The 20,051-nt window shown below is 34.7% G+C and overlaps 1 protein-coding gene across 2 annotated transcripts; it reads left to right on the plus strand.

Moving 5' to 3' along the window:
- Positions 1 to 1,115: 1,115 nt before the first annotated feature.
- Positions 1,116 to 5,845, plus strand: LOC146917327 (cysteine--tRNA ligase 2, cytoplasmic-like). 2 transcript variants are annotated; one of them, XM_085719142.1, is made up of 8 exons: positions 1,116 to 1,461; positions 1,934 to 1,997; positions 2,470 to 2,631; positions 2,954 to 3,124; positions 3,205 to 3,486; positions 3,567 to 3,692; positions 4,977 to 5,135; positions 5,251 to 5,845. In XM_085719142.1, exons 1-8 carry the CDS (start codon positions 1,193 to 1,195, stop codon positions 5,599 to 5,601), a joined length of 1,584 nt encoding a protein of 527 aa, XP_085575268.1. In that variant the 5' UTR covers positions 1,116 to 1,192; the 3' UTR covers positions 5,602 to 5,845. The 2 variants fall into 2 exon arrangements, with proteins under 2 accessions (XP_085575268.1, XP_085575267.1); XM_085719141.1 differs by having other exon boundaries at positions 1,117 to 1,461; positions 4,836 to 5,135.
- The last annotated feature ends 14,206 nt before the right edge of the window (positions 5,846 to 20,051 follow it).

Below are 20,051 nucleotides of genomic sequence, written 5' to 3' on the forward strand. Positions count from 1 at the left end.
AATCTATCAATTTGAATGAATGAATATCATTTTGTGAATGAATGAATATCATTTTGTTTTTGTCAAAAAAAAAATAAAAAATAAAATAAATACTCTATAAATGATAAATAAAAAATAAAATAAATACCCTATAAACGATATACATAAAAAGGAAATCCAATATGATAAAATTGATAGGAAATTTTTTTTAAAAGTACATGAATTTTTTAAGGTATCAACATTAAAGTAGCGTTTTTATTAAATATATTTTTATTTTATATGCAAATTAGTCATATTAAAAGATTAAAAAAGATCTAGACAAAAAAAAAAAGATCAAAAAAGATGACCGTAAAAAAAAAGAAAGAGAGAATTAGTTAGGCTTCTAAATGCTAAAAAAGAAAGAGAGAATTAGTTAGGCTTCTACAAAGAAAGAGATTATCATGGCTCTTAAGGGTTTGTTTGGATTGTGCTTATTTTGAGCTTATGAAGAGAGAATTAGTTAGGCTTCTACAAAGAAAGAGATTATCATGGCTCTTAAGGGTTTGTTTGGATTGTGCTTATTTTGAGCTTATGAAAAAGAGCTTTTATATTAATTCATAAGATCTTATTATCGAAAATTGTATATTCATAAGTTGTTTTTTCATAAACTACCTTAACAAACTTATAAATAATACATTCATTCTTATTTATTTGCATAAGCTACTTTACATAAGCTCTAAATAAGGCAATCCAAACAGACTTCTAAATGATAAAGCTAAAAAATTAATTAATTAGTATTTTAGAGCTTATCGGGAAAAAAAAATTGGCTTTTAGATTGTGACAAATTACGAAGATCATGCGTTCATAAAAGATAGTTATTTTGCTGGAGTAACCATTTTTATATATTGTTATATATTTTTCGAAGAATGTATTGTTGTTTATATATTGTTACATCATATATATTTTTGAACAATATATTGTTATATTCCTTAAAAAAAAAAACAATATATTGTTATGTTATTATGTTAGTAGATACATTGATTTAATAAAATTTAAAATTGTTTAAAATTAAAACAGAAAAAAGAGTATAAAAACCGAAAGAAAACAAAATTGAGAGACACATAACATCCAAAGTCCAAACCCAACTCTTTCTCTTGCTCTCTCGTCGCAACCCTATTGCCGGCCGAACACGTTCTCGACTGAATACAAGTTATTTTCTCGATTAACTTAAACTATGGGGTGTTTTCTTTCTAAAGTTGATAAACCACAACCCTTTGCTTCTACCGACTCAAATAACGGCGGCGATAAGCGAAGCGAACCTCCTGATAATGGTGTAGTCAATACAACAACTTTGAAGTTATACAATTCCATGAAGAACAAGATGGAGAAATTTAAATCTAACGTAGACGGTAAGGTTTCCATGTATGTCTGTGGAGTCACAGCTTATGATTACAGTCATCTCGGTCATGCACGTGCCGCCGTTTCTTTTGATATCCTCGTTAGGTATCCAATCTCTCTCTTTTTCTTTCTTTTCTCTGATTCTTAGTTTTTTTTTTTTTTTAATGGAAGATTTGGGGTTGAGGGTTTTTGTCCAAATACTATTATTGTTATTGCACCGTGAAGATAAAAACATAATAATAACAATAGCTTGCGGCACAAGCAATCTAGTTAGAGGGCTTTTAGGTCTTTTTGCTTCTCTGTTATATATATGGTTTATGAGGGGGTAACTTTGGCATAACTGGTAAAGTTGTTGCCATGTGACCGTAAGGCTACGGGTTAAGTCCTGGACTGTTGCGTAAAACCGAATGGTGGGACCCCTTCCCGGACTATGCGTATGTGAGAGCTTTAGTGCATCTGATTGCCCTTTTTTAGTTATTATGTAATTCTAGATATTTGAAACATAAATTTTTTGTTGTTTGTACTTTGCTTAGTTGTTGTCGTTGTTTGTACTTTGTTTGATTGTGAAAACATGCAGGTACCTTAAACATTTGGGTAATGAGGTGACATATGTGCGGAATTTCACTGATATTGATGACAAGGTAAGACCCTAACTTGCTGCTGTAATTATTATTATTATTATTATTATTATTATTTTTTTGAAGAAGCTAAATTAGCCCCCACTCAAACTGACACCGAGGAGAATCGAACTTGATAGCTTAAGGTTTTGTTTGCGAGTTTGGAGGGGAAGGGAGGGGTGGGATTTGAAAAAAAAAGAAGGAGCAATTGGAAGAAATAGAGTACATTGGGAGGGGAAGGGAGGGCTTTGGTGGGTTAATTTTTCTTCATAATACAAAACCCTCTTCATTTGGGAAACTCAAAAATTGTATTGGAGGAAGGTTTTGAAGGGTTTATATGAATTCTTCAAATTTATTCTATGTTGTTATAATATTCTTAATATTAAAAATATATGAATCATAAGCATTAGTTTATCATTCTCTAAAAAAACACTCTTTTTAAAAATATCAGTCCTTTTGAATTTATTCTATGTTGCTAATATCACCATTACTGCAGATAATTAAACGAGCAAATGAGAAAGGTGTGGATCCTTTGGAGTTAAGCAGACATTTTTGCGATGAATATAATGTTGATATGTCTGATCTTATGTGTGAGAGACCGACGAAGGAGCCTCGTGTCTCTGACCACATTGATGAGATAAAAGACATGATAACCAAGGTTTTACTCTTCCATTTTGATTGCCTTCTTTTGATTTTGTTCGAAAATTTAGAGGAATTGCTGAAGTGAAAATATTTTTTTCTGCATCACTTTCATTTCAATAGAATGCCAATGTTGACAGTGCATTTATAATTTGTTAATTACCTGATGACTGCGACAGATAAATGTGAAGGCCACTTTTTTATGAAATGATATGTATATTCTATGATGTGTCATGTACATTTTGTTAATGGACTTATATTGTACTCTGCTCATTGCTCTAGTGTGGCATGTTTTCCTTTAGTTTGAAGGAATTAATTAAGATCATTAAGGTACTTTTCAGATTATCAACAATGACTATGCTTACGGGGTTGACGGAGATGTTTTCTATTCTGTTGAGAAATTTCCAAATTACGGCGCGCTGTCTAGGCGAAGGCTAGAACATAATAGAGCTGGGGAACGAGTTGCTGTTGACTCAAGAAAGCGTCACCCATCTGATTTTGCGTTGTGGAAGGTGCGAGAACCCTTGCCAGTTTTGTTAACATATTCTCAGTTATAATTGGGATATTACTCATTTCATGATAATAATTGCAGGCTGCTAAGCCAGGAGAGCCCAGCTGGGACAGTCCATGGGGTCCCGGAAGGCCTGGATGGCACATTGAATGCAGTGCAATGAGTGCGTGTTATTTATCTCATAAATTTGATATTCATGGTGGTGGAATTGATTTGATCTTTCCTCATCATGAAAATGAGATTGCTCAAAGCCGGGCTGCTGACAAAGAGAGTGACATCAAGTATTGGTTGCACAACGGGCATGTGACTAACAACAATGAGAAGATGTCGAAATCCTTGGGCAATTTTTTCACAGTTCGCGAGGTTAGACCGTGAAATACTTTTTGATATTCATGTTTTAACAAGTGTTGTCAAATTTTCACACGATTTTGTTTCTATTGCAGATCACTGAACTTTACCATCCACTTGCTTTGAGACATTTCTTGATTAGCACTCATTATAGAGCTTCAATAAATTACTCCATCGCACAGCTGGAGACTTCGTCTGATGCTATATATTATATATTTCAGGTATGCAGCCTCTTATAATCTGTTTCACAAATTCTGCTTCGTTTTTATATGGAGATGTGTTCATCGAAATGTTAACAGCCAATGTGTATTTTCTGCTACACATAATTTCTAGAGACAAAATATTTGCTTATACTCTATGACCAAAATTGTTTTCACTTTCTGTATATCTGGCCTTGTTTCAATTCAGACTATCTTACATAATTTCTAGAGACAAGATATTTGCTTATACTCTAAGTTCTGATTTGGATCCATGGCAGAAGCAATGTCAGCAGCCATGTCTGCTGCCAAATATGGGCCATTGGATTGGCTAATTCATTGGATTAGGAATAATAATAATAATAATAATATTAAAAAATGGAATTACCCTTAGTAACTTATTCGGCACAACTTTCTTTTTTCTTAGTAAATTTATTACATTTTTTTTTTTGTGTTAACCCTCCGGTTGCTAGGGAAAGGGACCATAGTATCCCGGAGTTTGGCTGGGAGGTAAGTATTAGTGCAACACTTGTTCAAAAAAAAGAATTAGTGCTGGCGTGATTATAAATTTGTATTACTTTTTTTTTTCTTCTTAACAGAGATAAATTTGTACTTCAATATCGGCTAATCCATTATATTCACAGATGAGTAGTGCTGGCGTGAATATAAATTTGCTAAGATTTGTCAAAAAATATTAATTTCCTAAGAAAAAAAGAAAGTGGCGCTGAATAAATGAGCACGCTGGGATGGAAAAATTGTATTGTACGTGTATATAATAATTAATAAGGGTAGGTTCCATTTTTATTATTTTTTAGTATTGTTCATAATCTAATGAATTAGCCAATCCAGTGGCCCGTATTTTGCTGCAAAAACGGCTGCTGACATTGCCGTTGCCGAGGATCCGAATCCAATTAAACGAAGAAAAATGTACTATTACGCAAACCTGAGTCTTTGCCGAAAGAACAAACAATCTTTACTCCATCACAGTCTTGTTATTGTTTGGATCTATTTATCTAAACATTAAAAGCTACAGATACCTTACAGTATTGAAGCTTTATTTTTTATTTTTTTCGATACAGAAATGCTTTATTGATATCGCTAGAGAAATTGTTTTTAGCTATTATGATGTACTTGAATTTAAGAAGGATTTTGTTATTTGTTTGTTAGACTCTTGAAGATTGTAGAGACGCTTTATCTTCACCTCTACAAGAAGACACTGAGAAGAAAGATCAAATTAATGTTGCTGCCGAAAATTGTATTAAGAAGTTGAAAGATGAGTTTCAAACAAAAATGAATGATGATTTGCAGACACAAGCAATACTAACTGGTGCTCTCCTAGAGGCCTTGAAATTCATGAACCGTACTTTGCAATACAAACAATCCATATTGAAAGTTGAGATTCTTGAGAATGAAGTTAGAGAAGTTTTGAAAGTACTTGGATTATTGCCCTCTTTGTCCTATGCCGAGGTAACACGTTTTACTTAAGTGAACTTGTCTGTCGTGCATTTAATCTTTAGAGATGCCTATTCTTTCGGAAAGCCATCACGAAAAGGAAGGATAATAATTTTTATTGGTGCATCAGGTTCTGCAGCAGTTGAAAGATAAGGCGTTGAAGAGAGCAGGTTTGACAGAAAAGGAAGTGCTACAGTTGATTGAAGAAAGAAAGCAAGCTAGGATTAATAAGGATTATGCCAAAAGTGATAGCATTAGAACTGATCTAACTGCAAAGGGTATTTCACTTGAGGATGTCGACAACGAAATGATTTGGAGGCCATGCATCCCGAGTAAACCACTTGTTGCACAAGCTGTTTCGACAGACAACAAGGTACCTGAAGTAGAAGAAAAGCTATCAACACTTGCGGTGAGTCAAAAGGTAGAGGAAATACCTGCTGATCGAGAAGGGAAGGGATCACATGCATCATCATCAACATGAAGGTTGCATTAATACCCCTGTATAGCTATATGATTAATATAGAACTATGTCATAACTTATCATTGCTATAACCCTAAGCTTCAAGATTGTAGATAAATTTGAGGTTACCACCAGTTTTATTCTTTCTTTTTTTGTTAGTATTTTTGAAGTCCTAACTCAGGGTTAGTTTTACTGGCTGTGACAATTATATGGATAGTTTCCGCCTTCATTTACGTGAAATTTCATTTTCTAGTTTGCGCTTTTATTTACATGAAATTTCAAAAAGCAATAGTCACAGGAAACCTAAACTTATGTATACAAATCAATATAACCTTCAACTTTACTGTATTGTTTGTTACAGTGAGGAGGAAATTGTTGAGTTTAGAGTAGGGATTGGAAAGGTTAGTTGATTCGTTGGTCCGATTTAAGGTTGTACATTTTTTCCCACATGTTCTTTTAGATTTGAGATGTGTCAAATGTCAAATTTGAATTTATCTTTTAAGTTGGATTTGAAACTTTGAGACTTTATTTGAGAGTTTGGAGGGGAGGTGAAGGAAGGGCTTTGGGGGGATAAAAATATAGGAGAAAATTGAGATATCTTTCACATTTTTTGGAAGAGTGCTTAATTAATGCTTATGATTAATATATTTTTAATTTTAAGAATATTATAACAAGATATATTAAAGATATATTAAATTTGAAGAATTCATATAAGCCCTCCAAAACCCTTCTCCAGTACAATTTTTTAGTTCCCCTAGATTAGGAGGGTTTCATATTTTGATGAAAAATAAGTCCCCAAAGCCTCTCCTCCCAATATCTTCTATTTATTCCACTTACTCCTTCCTTTTTTATTTTTCCCAAATTCTCCCCTCCATTCCCCTTCAAACTCGCAAACAAAGTCTGAGAGTATGACCCTTCGTTGGACCCAATTTTTCATAAACCAAGAATTTAAAATTTTTATTTTTTGGAGGTCGATTTATCTATGATGAGGTATGTTATTTGAACTTTTAGTAAACTTAGGGGCCGTTTGGTGCACATAGGATATAATAAAATTATCCTATCATATTTAAATCTTTTTCCTATCATATTTAAATCTTTTGCTTCGTACAACAATAGGAAATGATAAATTAAACCTATTGTCTTTCCTATCATATTGACTCTGTAATTTTAATCTTGAGTTTATGCTGAATTAACAACCTTATAGCATAAACCTATGTCACACGCACGCGTATTTTTTCTATTCAACCCATCTTCGACTCCCAGCAACCATTGAACTTCACTCTCACTATCGTCCATTCTCTGTAATCTTCACAATTTGTGTTCCTAATTTTGAGTACCTTTCAATTTTCTCCAAAAATTAAGTATCATGTGTTCATAATCTTCCACTCCCAAAATTATTCTCCTAATTCATCGTTGCTTCAGTTTGCTTCTCGATTGGAATTTTTTAAAGGTATACTCCCTCCGGTCACATTTATAAGCAAAAAACACCTTTTTAGGTTCATTGAATAATTAATGTATCCGGTCACATTTATATGTTAGATACATTAGTTATTCAATGTACCTAGGGCTGGAAATGAGCCGAGTCGAGTCGAACCTGTCTGAGCTCGACTCGACTCGATAAGAATTGGTTCGGCTCAAAACTCGACTCGAGTTCAAAACGAACCTTTTTTTAAGCTCGAGTTCGGCTCGTTTAAAGTTCACGAACCACTCGGTTCGGCTCGTTAGGTTCAACTCGTCCACTCAAATTGGATACTTCCAAAGCTTCTTTTTTTTCTCAAGGAAAAAATAACAAAATATAACTAAAATAAAACTATGAAGGTAGAAAGGTAGTAACACACTAACACTTACTACCGTCGTGCATATCATGCCTTACAATATAATCATCATGCACCTCTTATATATATATATATAATCTTCCTCTCTAATATTTGCAAAACTTCCGATGTGGGACTATTTTTGTGCACATGTTTGTTTAAAAGTCTTCTAATGTATTAACTTTTTTCCTCTATTATTACAATTTATCATTGATTTTTAATCAAATTAATAATAATTTCTATAAGAAAAGCACATAATTATTAGAAGAAGCTTTACATATATTATATAAAAACATACAAAATAATATTTTATATATATCGAGCTGGTTCATGAACCAAACGAGTCGAACCATACTCAACTCAAGTTCAACTCATTTATTTAACGAGCTTAATTTTCAACTCAAATTCGGCTCATTTGGTTCATGAACCAAGTTCAACGAACCAATTATCGAATCGAGTATCGAACTATTTTCGAGTTGGTTCGGTTCATTGCCAGCCCCAAATGTACCTAAAAAGTTGTTTTTTGCTTATAAATGTGACCGGAGGGAGTACGCAATATTTGTTTGTCCTGATTGCTTCCTAATTTTTGTTGTTTGTTTATTTTCTACGGAAAGATTGTTTTTTCTAATGTTACAATTCTCAGAATACTTATAGGTAAATATGGATGCAATCCTCTTTCTTATCTTATCATATGTGCACCAAACACATGACATACTACACATTTATCATGTTATTATCCTATATTTATCTAGCTTTTTATCATATCTTCTTTCTATACTATCATCGCACTAAATAGACCCTTTTGAGACAACCAAAAAATATACAAAAATGTAGTTATTAACACGAAAAAGAACAATATCGAAAGAAAGTAAAAACACAATAGTATGAGAGAGAGTTGTTTAAAAAATTGTAAAAAAAAAAAGTTGTACAACTAGCATTTTTTTTATATAAAATGGGATGACTATAGGGCTGGAAATGAGCCGAGTCAAGTCGAACATGCCTGAACTCGACTCGACTCGATAAGAATTGGTTCAGCTCGAAACTCAGCTCGAGTTTGACACGAACTATTTTTTCAGCTCAAGTTTGGCTCGTTTAAAGTTCACGAATAGTTCGGTTCGGCTCGTTAGATTCAATTCGTTTTCTTTAATCGCATTACTCAAAAGTCAAAAAATTTTGTTTAGATCAATTTCTGTTCAAAAATTACTTATTTTCACCAATATTGTCATGTTTAGATCAATTTCTACAAAAGCATATTATCATGTTTAGATCAAATTATTCACACGGATGCAATTTCTACATAAAACCATTGCTTATTTCCACCAACATTCATTCCTACCTTCTTTTTATCCATTATCATTGATTAACTTAGATCACTCAAAATAAAATGAAGAAAGTAATGAAATGGAAAGAAAATATTATGAAGAGATTATAAATTAGAGGTAGAGCAAAACTTTACCTATGAATTCAAGCGACCAGTGAAACCAGAAAATGAAAAGAAACTGTTGGAACATTAGTGCGATGTTGGAAAATAAATTGGAAGATTAAACACGAAGTAATTATACTTTGATCTAATGTTGTGTGAATTGAAAAAATAGAATGTGGGGTCCCACATAAAATAGAACTCATACATTAGTAGTGTTTAAATTGCGGTATTTAATTTTAAATATTTAATAATGATAAAAATAATAGTAATTATTATTTTTATTCGAGAATATCACTTCCCATAAATTTAGCTTATGGTGGTTGTGATAAGAATAAGAATTTAATTAAATTTCTTATATTTCCTTCATTCAAATCCAATAGTTTGTTTCCTCCACTTTTGTGGATTTGTTTCTTTTGATCCTATCCACAAGTGTTGTTGAATTGATTAATGGATAAACTCCATTTTAATCTTATCCACAAGTGTTGTCGGAAACTCTTTCTCTCTTCTCCCTTTCTTGACTTGTGTTGACGAGTCTTTCTTCTCTTCATCTTTTTTTTTTTTCTTTCTGTCCTTTTGGAATTAAGAGTGTTCTTAAGACCATAGTCCCTTTTTCGATTTAATGTCCCTTCGGAATTAAGAACGGTCTTAAAAACATAGTCCCTTCGATAATATAAGTCCCTTCAGGAATAAAGAGTACTATTAAGATCATAGTCCCTTTTTGGAATAATAATGTTCCGTCGGAATTAAGAATGATCTTAAAAGTATATAAATATTCTTTCAATATTTTTCTAATTGAGGAGAAATTAAAAAGTGGAAATGGTGATATCACCATATTTGAGTGGTCGTAGTGCCATATAGATACTTTGGAGAAATTAAAATTAGAATGGTGGTAACACCATATTTGAGTGGTCTCAGCACCATAACAGAGTGGTAACAATATCATATTAAAGTGGTTTCAGTATTAAAGAGTGGTCTTAGTACCATATTCGAGGGTGTAATTCTCAAACGGTTTTCTACAGTGCAGTAGTTAATCGCATAGTTGTAGCTGAACTTGTTTTATCCTGGAGGCGGCGTGGTTGATAGTCTGCCTTGCACAATTTTGGGCAGTGCCACGAAACGTCTTAAAGAGAGCGACTTGGTCGTGACTCAACCTAGTAACAACTTCGGTAGATAATAGAATTTGGAAATCCAAATTCAACAGTTTGGAAATCTATAAACAACAATTTTAAGACGTTTCGATCTGCTATGTCTAATGAAGAAATTACTTATTGAGATTTAGTTATCCCAAAATATAACAAGGATAAATCAAGCTATAGAAATACATCTTTCGACTGAAACAATGAAGTGCTTGTTGTTATAACAACAACACTAAGAAATTCACATACGCAAGTGAATAAGAACTCCAACAGTACCTGATTATCATTGATAATGATAAAACTGACAAGTTTGTTACGGGAAAAAAGTGTTGGATCGAAAAAGAAAAATAATAAACTGATGATGGTTGCTTGCAATGGATTCGGTTATTACTTTAAGTGGAAACGGCAAATCCTGTGATCAAGTATTTAAAATCTTTGTACAGTGCGTTGGCAAAAGAAAAAGATGCTAGCTTCTAAATTTGAAGGTTGAGTGTACACGTTAGAAACATGTTGTGCCTGCTTTACCAAATCCAACTCCAATTCGAGCACAGGAACTCATTTTCTTTGGTAAATTAAAGCATTAGCATATCTTTACGATTTTAACTATAAACTCGAGCACTCAATTATTGTAGGATTTTGATCTTATAAGAACAGTCGAGTGACTTGTACACCATGCATTCTTGTGGAGAAAGATTGCAAGGTTCAAATTAAAATTCTCCTTCTATTTTATTAGTTGTGTGATTTTAATATTTGACATGTGAACAAACTTTTAATTTTAAACTTGAGTAATTTGTACTTAATTCCAACGTTATATGATTAGACAATTTTATTTATTCCAGTCAAGATTAATGAGCCAAAAGTTCATATAAATCAGAATTTAGAGAATATGAATCTCTAGACATAATAAATTATGATATGTGTGAATTTGATGGCACATAAATTAGAAATGATAAAATGATATTTTTATCATATTTATTGATGACTATGACTGCGAATTTTGAAAAATAAAATTGATATGTTTGATATGTTCAATTTTTATAACGAAAATTGAAATTTATAGAGTACCCAATTCTAAGAACAAAAATTCTAATTAATTTTTTTTTGAAGAAAAGACAATCCAACTTGTCTTATTTTTGAACTTGAGATTGTATGGACTATATTTTGACTCTGAATCCCAAGAGAGTTGAACTCACTATTAGAGTCTATGAATGTGTATTCATTGGGTATGCTATAAATAACAAAACATATAGGTTTATGACCTAAATGTTAAAGTGATCATAGAATTAAAAGATGCTGATTTCTATGAAAATATTTACCCCTTTAGCTAAAGAATAGTGGGGGCACTAGCGGGGGCTCTAATGGGAGCACGACATTAGTGGGGGTTGTTTTATCTTGGTTTTCGGGTGTCAAACATTGATTACGTTTGAACCTTTTAAACCGGTGATATCTTATTTTTTCTTGGGAAGGGAAAAAGTAAGCAAAACCCTTGAGAATCGAGGTCCGGGAGTTGTTTTCGCTACGGGAAGGTGTTAGGCACCCATAACGACTATAGTATCCTATAGGAACCGTCTTTACTTTCTACGCGCGCGCTTTATTTTTAAATGCTATTTGAAAATATTTATTTAAACCTAAAGGTATTCTAAGTGAAGAATTGGAGGGAGAAGAATGTGTTTGGATTTTTATTTTAGTTGAATTGAAGGAATTTTGTTCCTTGCCTACGTACCCGTTTAAGGGATCAAATCCACTGTAGTTCTCTTCCAAAAATGTTTTTGTTTTTGTTGGTTGATTTTCAGTTTGAAAATGGGATTTTGAAGAATGAGAGAGAGAGGCCTCAAGGGCATGAGATTATGAAATTGTGAGGTTGAATTAGTCATTTGCAAAAGAAGTCAAGTATGATTATTTTTCATTGAGATTTGATTAAGAAAATGAAAAGGAAAATCAATGGGGTTTTGACCCCAAGGTTTATTTGGAAAATGGTTTGAGTGAAGTTTGTTCATGTTTTTTTTGGAAAAAAAATTGATTTTTATAAGTATGAATCCTAGGCATTCATCTAAACATACAATCCTAAACATACATCTAAACATGCATATTCTAGCTATATACCTAAAGTGATGTGTGTGCATGTGTCGGTGCTTGTGTCGGTGTACATCATTAGAGTCCATTGTCCTTATTACATCATTGGCCTAGATACATTCTATGGCCTCTTTGCCAAGAAATTAAAAGCATAGGAATATTACAAAATTCCTAAGTGTTACATTCTAACTTTGGTACAAATTAAATTGCAAGAAAAATAGAGATGAATATGGGATGAAATGGAGATGCTTATGATGAATATGAAACATGAAATGAAAAGGTTAGTAGCATAAGGCAATATCAAAAGGAATAAAGCAAGAAAGACACTATAACATAAAGGATGGAAAACAAACCAAAATAAAGGCAAAATGAGTGCAAACATGACTAAAAATTGTTCATAAAGTGCAAGGTCCATGTGACCTATAATTCTCACATTCCAATACACTTTTAAAGGTTTAGAATCAAATTTTGGAATGGGAACTTAGGCAACATGACTAACTTGACATTTTAGAAACAAACCTAAGCACATTTACATTATTTATTTACATAAGTGACTTGTAAACTAAGTAACCTACCAAGATTCACAATTATGCAACAATATCAAACACAAACAGCAGCTAAAACCCTATGAAATCAAGTGGTATAGGTCACGAATATTCATCAAGCAATTTGGGTTAAAATCAAGCAAATTTCATTCATTTTTAGCACAAAATACCTCAAAATAGTAAGAAAATTAGCCACATTATGTTCATCAATTTTTTAATATGCAAGATTATCACAAGAACACCACAAAGTTATCAAGAAATGTGTATGAAAATTTTTAGAATTCTTAAGGCATTTTTAGACACAAAACATATAAAATTTCACAATTTTTAACCAAAATAGTAAACAATTGTCAAGAAAAATATCACACACTTTTTTAACCAAGATTCAACATATGACAAAATCACAAAAATATCAAGAAAATGATTAAGAACACATAGGAATTTTTTAGGAATTTTTAAAGGATTTTTTAGGCTAAAAAGTGCAAGAAAATTACTAATTCTAACAAGAATAGCAAAAAAATGCTTCAAATATTTTTCTCAGGCTGCAGCACAAAAAATGTCACAAAAATGTTAAGAAAAATATCAAGAAACACATATGAAAAATTCTAGGATTTTTATGAACAATTTTGGACAAACAGAGGTGTAAAAAACAAGATCCAGTGGTGCACATAGCAGAAAATAAGCAAAAACGAAAGATCTGTGAAGAACAGACGTCCAGGCCCAAACAGAGATGGATCCTGGATCATCCAAACGCACCAGGGGCGTTGGATTGATCCAGCCCCTCTTAAACCTAGATCTGATGGTCCAAAGGCCAGGGGAACACGCTACTATGGTGTACGCGCGCGCGTGGGATGCACTGGCATGGTATAAAAACGAATTTTAGAGAGAAGTCACACAAAACACACATACATTTCTCTCTCTAGGTTATCCTAGAGAGAGAAGCTCTGCGAACAACAAGACGAGGAAGACGATCGGAGCTTGCTCCGGTGCGGTGGTTCGCCGGCGGCGCCACCGTACCGGAGCATTTTTTTTAACGTTTTTCAAGTTTCTTTATACCAAAATAACCGTCTCATCTTCCTCGTCCCCATTCTGGCCTTGGATTTTCGAGGAGCATACTCAAATGTCCTAGATCTAAACTTCTAACTTCTGGACATTTCAAACGAAAAAATGAACGGTAGGAGATAAGAGTCAATACCTTTCGTTCGTTTGGACTGGCAATTTCCTTCTCCTTCTTTGTGATTCACGAATCCTTCTTTCTTCTTCTCCTTTGCACTTCTGAGTAACCGAATTGGTTACAAGCTTGTAACGAACTCAGGTTGTGATTTCTTGATTCGAGCTTGTGATGTGCTTGCGTTTGATTCGTGATTAGAATTGAACTCAGATTTTGTGATTTTGATGCTGGAATTTGAGTTTGAATTCGCGAATTGTTGTTGTTGATGAACAATTTGCGAATTGATTCGCAATTGATGTGATTTCTGGTGTTTTCGTGGATTTTGTGACGTGAATTGTTGATGATGACTCTGTATTGATGCTGGATTGGAATCTGAGAAAGTTTGTTAGGGTTCTTGGATGATGAAGTTCTTGATGAACTTCGATGTGTTCATCCCTTTTTTCTGTGTTTGATCTGTTTTGGCAGGAGAGAGAACCGTGATTGTGTTTGTGATGAGTTGGAATCTAATGAATGGATCTGTGATGAGTTGGCCTGTGAGTCAGCTTTTATAGCTGATGACTGTAATGCCTGGACCAATAACAAACTGCCATGTGGCGTAACTAACTTTTGGACAAATAAAAGACTGACATGTGGCACTGGACTATGACTTGGACAAAAATGGACTAAAATGCAATTTTTAGGAATTTAGGACTAAAAAATAAAATAAAAGGAATTAAAATTGGTAATTGGAAAATAACGTAAAGTGAAACGATTAAAATTGACAAAACGGACTAAAACGAACCAATGGCCTAAATGAGGTACTTTAAAGTAACCTCTCTCAGCCGAAATTTCGTGTGAAATGACCAAAATGCCCCTGGGGCTAAAACGACTAAAAAAGACTCAAATGCAATTTTAAAATGATTTTTTTAACAAGGGATTAAAGCAAGAACTTATACAAGCAAAATTAAAAGACTCAGAGACAAAAATTTTTTAGAATTTAAACAGGGCTTTAACACATGAAAAGACTAAAATGCCCCTAGGGGCAAAACTGACTCAAAATGACTTCAAATGCAATTTTTGAACTGGATTTTGACATGGAATTGAAATGAGGACTTATTCAAACTACTTGAAAGGACTCAACCAAATTTTTAAAAGACTGAAAGAAATTTTAACACAGGAAATGACTAAAATGCCCCTAGGGGCTAAAATGACTAAAAAATGACTCAACTGATATTTTTGAAATGAATTTTGACATGAGATTGAAACAAGGAAAGACTCAAACAATTTTCAAGGATTAAAATGAGTTGGTTGCAGGAAATGACTAAAATACCCTTCTATGTGAATTTTGCAAATAATATTGAAATAAAATGCAAGGAAAGATGTAATTGATCAGAGACAGATCAAATGACTTATAATGCAGGAAAAGAAGGATTGAATAAGTATTTTTAGGTCCAAAATTAGGGTATAACAGCTGCCCCTATTTAAGTTTCTTTGTCCGGAGGGTCAAGAGACGAAGTCTTTGAGTTGACGGGACGAAGATACTTAAATATTAACATTTGCACTGCTTTTGGACATAAAAATACGTTTTCAGATTTGAAAATATGAATGCCATGCGATACTTTGATTATGAATGCAAGACAAACAACTGGAGTCTATGGAACCTGTCATGTCACTGGGGATTCAGGTGGACATTGACAGGGTAGACAAACCAGGGAGCAGAAAATAAGGTACAAGTTGTTCTTTGGGTCGAACTAGCCACTTGCCCAAGGAATACAAAACAAGAGATAGGTACAAGTTGTTCTTGGGATTGAACTTGGCACTTGACCGGAAACATAGACATATAGGCAGATACAAGCTGTTCTTTGGATCGAACTTGACACTTGATTGAAGATACAAACAGATAGACAGACACAAACTGTTCTTTGGATTGAACTGTCTGTTTGGCTGGAGACATAGACAAAAGGGTTGATACAAGCTGTTCTTTGGATCGAACTTGCTTGTTGGATTATTATCACGTCATGTGGGAAGGTGCAAACTGTTCTTTTAGATCGAACTTGCCGTTTGACCGATAACAAAGCATAAGCTGGGTACAAACTGTTCTTTTAGATCGAACTTGTCGTTTGACCGATAACAAAGCATAAGCTGGGTACAAACTGTTCTTTTAGATCGAACTTGCCGTTTGACCGATAACAAAGCATAAGCTGGGTACAAACTGTTCTTTTAGATCGAACTTGCCGTTTGTCCGGAAGCATAGGTATATAAGCAGGTACAAGTGGTTCTTTTTTTGGATCGAACCTGGCACTTGACCATTAACAAGATACAAATTGAAAGTCTGGTTTAACAAGATACCAATTGAGGGTAAATTGTCATTGACTTGATTTGAGGATAGACATGACCATTTTTGTTGGCCCAAGAGTAAATTGAGAGTGAATTGACATTGATTTGAATTGAATTGAAAGTTGACATTGAAAGAGAGATTGAGAATTGAGATTGATTAGAGGCATAGACATAGACACTGGATTGAGAGTTGAAATTGAAAAAGACATTGGACATTGAAATTGGATTGAGACATAGACATTGACATTGAATTGAAGAGTTGCAATTGACATTGAGATTGGATTGGAATTGAATTGAAAATTGACATTGATATTGACATTGAGATTGGATTGAAATTGGAGATTAATATTGACATTGACATTGACATTGAGATTGGATTGAAATTGGAGATTGATATTGACATTGACATTGACATTGAGATTGGATTGAAATTGGAGATTGACATTGAAATTGAAATTGAGATTGGATTGAAATTGGAGATTGACATTGAAATTGAAATTGAGATTGCTTCGAATTTGAATTGGATTGAAATTGAGATTGCTTCGAATTTGAAAGTTGACATGATTGGAATTGAAATTGGAGAGTTGAGATTGCATCGAATTTGACAATTGAAATTGAATTTGATAGTTGGAATTGAAATTGAGATTGAAATTGAGTTTGACAGTTGAAGTTTGGATTAAATTTGGCAGTTGAGTGTTGGATATGCAAGCATGTATGTATGGCATAACAAGATCATTGAATGTATGAGCACATAAAATGCATGATTATGCATGTATGAATGCTTGAAATGCATGATTGGTTTGTAACTTGACAGAGAAGTTTCACAAAGGCAGACAAAATATCGGAAGATTGGGCACGCAGTGGCTCGTGCTGCAACATATTCACAGGGGAAAAACCTCTTTGGTGAGACCGTCGTTGAAAGACGTATCGAAACCATGGCCGAGGGCAATAAAACTTGTAAAGGAGGGAACCTTGGAAGATTCTTGGATACAGGTCGCCGTTGCTAGGCGCGTCAGTGCTGGGTAAACAGTGGATGTTCGCATCTGTGGTCAATGCTTTTCAATATTTCATTCTTTCATTTTTCATTTCCAAACCCCACTCTTGCCTGAACCGCCCTTTCGGGTTTTCGATTCACCAGGGAATAATATTCTTTCCATTGCCCCATTTTTGCCTGAATTGCCTTCATAGGTTGTCAATCAGCGGGGTGCTCATTTTTGCCTAAGCCGCCCTTTCGGGTTTTCAACTTAGCGAGCTTTTCATTTTCATTTTTCAATTTTTCATTTTCATTCTGTTTTTTCATTCTTGCCATTGACCACAGATCATCCTGGGGAGTAACCTGCTTGTAACATGTATTGAAATAGACATTGACATTCATTTATTCATGCATGTTTCATTGAAATGTAACTTGTTGCTCAGGTTTGCTTTCAAAATGGACAGAGATTTTTCAATTTTCAAAAATGTTTGTTTCAGATATTGACATTATCAAATGGAAAAGAAATGTTTTGTATATAGCATTGAAAGTAGAAAGAAAAGTAGAGTTTCAAACAATAGAAAGGCTCAAATTGATGTGGAAGAGTGAAAGTCAGCCAAAGGCATGACTTCACGGATTTACAAAGCTTGGAACATGGTAATCTTATTGGTTGGTGATACATTGAACACGATGACCGCTACATTTCATAGAAATTTTGAATTCACAAGTACAGAAGCTTCTGATGAAGACGATCCTTGACAGTTGCAGATGCCCCAAAGGGGTGATGGTGGTTTGCCAGATATAGTTACTTGTCTTTTATTGTCAACCTCATTTTTGCATGAACCGCCCTTTCGGGTTTTCGGCTCATCGAGGCGCTCATTCTTGCCTGAGTTGCGTACAATCTCAGCGAGCTTTTTCATACTCATTTTTTGTCCCTAACTTTTGCCTGGATCGCCCTTTCGGGTTTTCGATCCACCGGGAAGCGCATTTTTGCCTAGGCCGCCCTTTCGGGTTTTCGACCTACCGCGCTGTTCTTTTCTTTTTAGACAAAGTATTTCTTGACTATATCAGCATTAACAGGATTTGGGAGTTCAACACCATCCATGTGTGTAAGAATCAAAGCACCACTAGAGAAAGCCTTCTTGACAACATAAGGACCTTCATAGTTAGGTGTCCACTTGCCCCTTGGGTCGGGTTGTTGACTTATCCTTCTTTTCAATACAAGTTCGCCTTCCTTGAATTCTCGAGGTCGGACTTTCTTGTCAAAAGCATTCTTCATTCGCACTTGATACAACTGTCCATGAGCCATAGCATCCATACGTTTCTCTTCAATCAGATTCAATTGGTCATACCGTCCTTGACACCATTCAGCCTCAGTTAATTTTGCTTCCATGATTACTCGAAGAGATGGAATCTCCACTTCCAGAGGGAGAACTGCTTCCATACCATATACCAGAGAGAAGGGAGTTGCCCCGGTTGAACTGCGCACTGTAGTACGGTAACCATGCAAGGCAAATGGTAGCATCTCATGCTAGTCTTTGTAAGTAGTGACCATCTTCTGAACAATCTTCTTGATGTTCTTGTTAGCGGCCTCAACTGCACCATTCATCTGAGGTCTATAAGGAGAAGAGTTGTGATGTTCAATTTTGAATTCTTCACATAAAGCTTGCATCATGCTATTGTTCAGATTGGAACCACTGTCAGTGATAATTTTGTTGGGAACACCATATCGACAGATGATGTTATTCTTGATAAACTTCACTACCACTTGCTTGGTTACATTTGCATAGGAAGCAGCTTCAACCCACTTGGTGAAGTAGTCAATTGCTACTAGAATGAAACGATGTCCATTGGAAGCTTTTGGTTCAATTCTTCCGATCATGTCAATGCCCCACATAGAGAAAGGCCATGGGGAAGATATAACATTGAGAGCGTGCGGAGGCACATGAATCTTGTCAGCATAAATTTGACATTTGTGGCATCTTTTGGCATGTTTGTGGCAGTCACGCTCCATAGTTATCCAGTAATAGCCGGCTCTTAACAGTTTCCTCGACATGGCATGGCCCGAAGCATGAGTCCCAAAAGTACCATCGTGTACGTCATGCATCAACCTCTCAGCTTCTTGTTTGTCAACACACCTCAACAGGACCATGTCATAGTTCCTTTTGTATAGGATTTCTCCGTCCAGAAGGAATCTGCTAGCCCATCGTCTCAAAGTCTTTTTATCTCTGTTGGAAGCACCAGGTGGATATTCACGATTCTGCAAGAACTGCTTGATGTTATAATACCAAGGCTTTTCATTATTCACATCATCATCAACTTGATTGGGCATATTTTCAATAGTAAACACATGAGCGGGTCTATCAAGACGCTGCACTTTGATTACAGGCACATCATTCCAGTGATTGACACGAAACATAGAAGACAAAGTAGCAAGAGCGTCAGCCATTTGGTTTTCATCCCGAGGGATATGGTGTAGCTCAACCTTGGTAAAGTATGTCAACAGACGTCTTGCATAGTCACGGTACGGGATCAACTTCTCATGATGAGTCTCCCATTCACCCTTTATCTGATTAATAACAAGTGCAGAATCTCCATAGATGTCAAGATGCTTGATTCTCAGGTCAAGGGCTTCTTCAATGCCCAAGATGCATGCTTCATACTCAGCTATGTTGTTTGTGCATTCAAAAGTTATTCGAGCAGTGAAAGGAATGTGGTGCCCCTGCGGAGTTACAATGATGGCCCCAATCCCTTTACCGTAAGCATTAACAACACCATCAAACACCAATCCCCACTTGCTATTGGGATCTGGCCCTTCATTGATCAGTGGCTCTTCACAGTCTTTTGCTTTCAGATACATAATCTCTTCATCAGGGAAATCAAACTTAATTGGCTGGTAATCATCAAGAGGTTGACAAGCAAGATGCTCAGCAAGGACACTTCCTTTGATTGCTTTCTGAGCTTTGTACACAATATCATATTCAGATAACAACATTTGCCAACGTGCAATCTTTCCAGTGACA

Source organism: Medicago sativa, chromosome 6, assembly GCF_051527215.1.
Source record: "Medicago sativa cultivar Bolivia chromosome 6, Bolivia_mono, whole genome shotgun sequence".
In the NCBI taxonomy this organism is placed as follows: Eukaryota; Viridiplantae; Streptophyta; class Magnoliopsida; order Fabales; family Fabaceae; genus Medicago; species Medicago sativa.

Coding starts and splice junctions, on each gene's coding strand:
- LOC146917327 (XM_085719141.1), top strand. CDS start 1,193: ATGGGGTGTTTTCTTTCTAAAGTTGATAAACCACAACCCTTTGCTTCT. Junction 3,487..3,566: donor ATTTTTTCACAGTTCGCGAG/GTTAGACCGTGA, acceptor TTTCTATTGCAG/ATCACTGAACTTTACCATCC. Junction 3,693..4,835: donor CTATATATTATATATTTCAG/GTATGCAGCCTC, acceptor TTTGTTTGTTAG/ACTCTTGAAGATTGTAGAGA.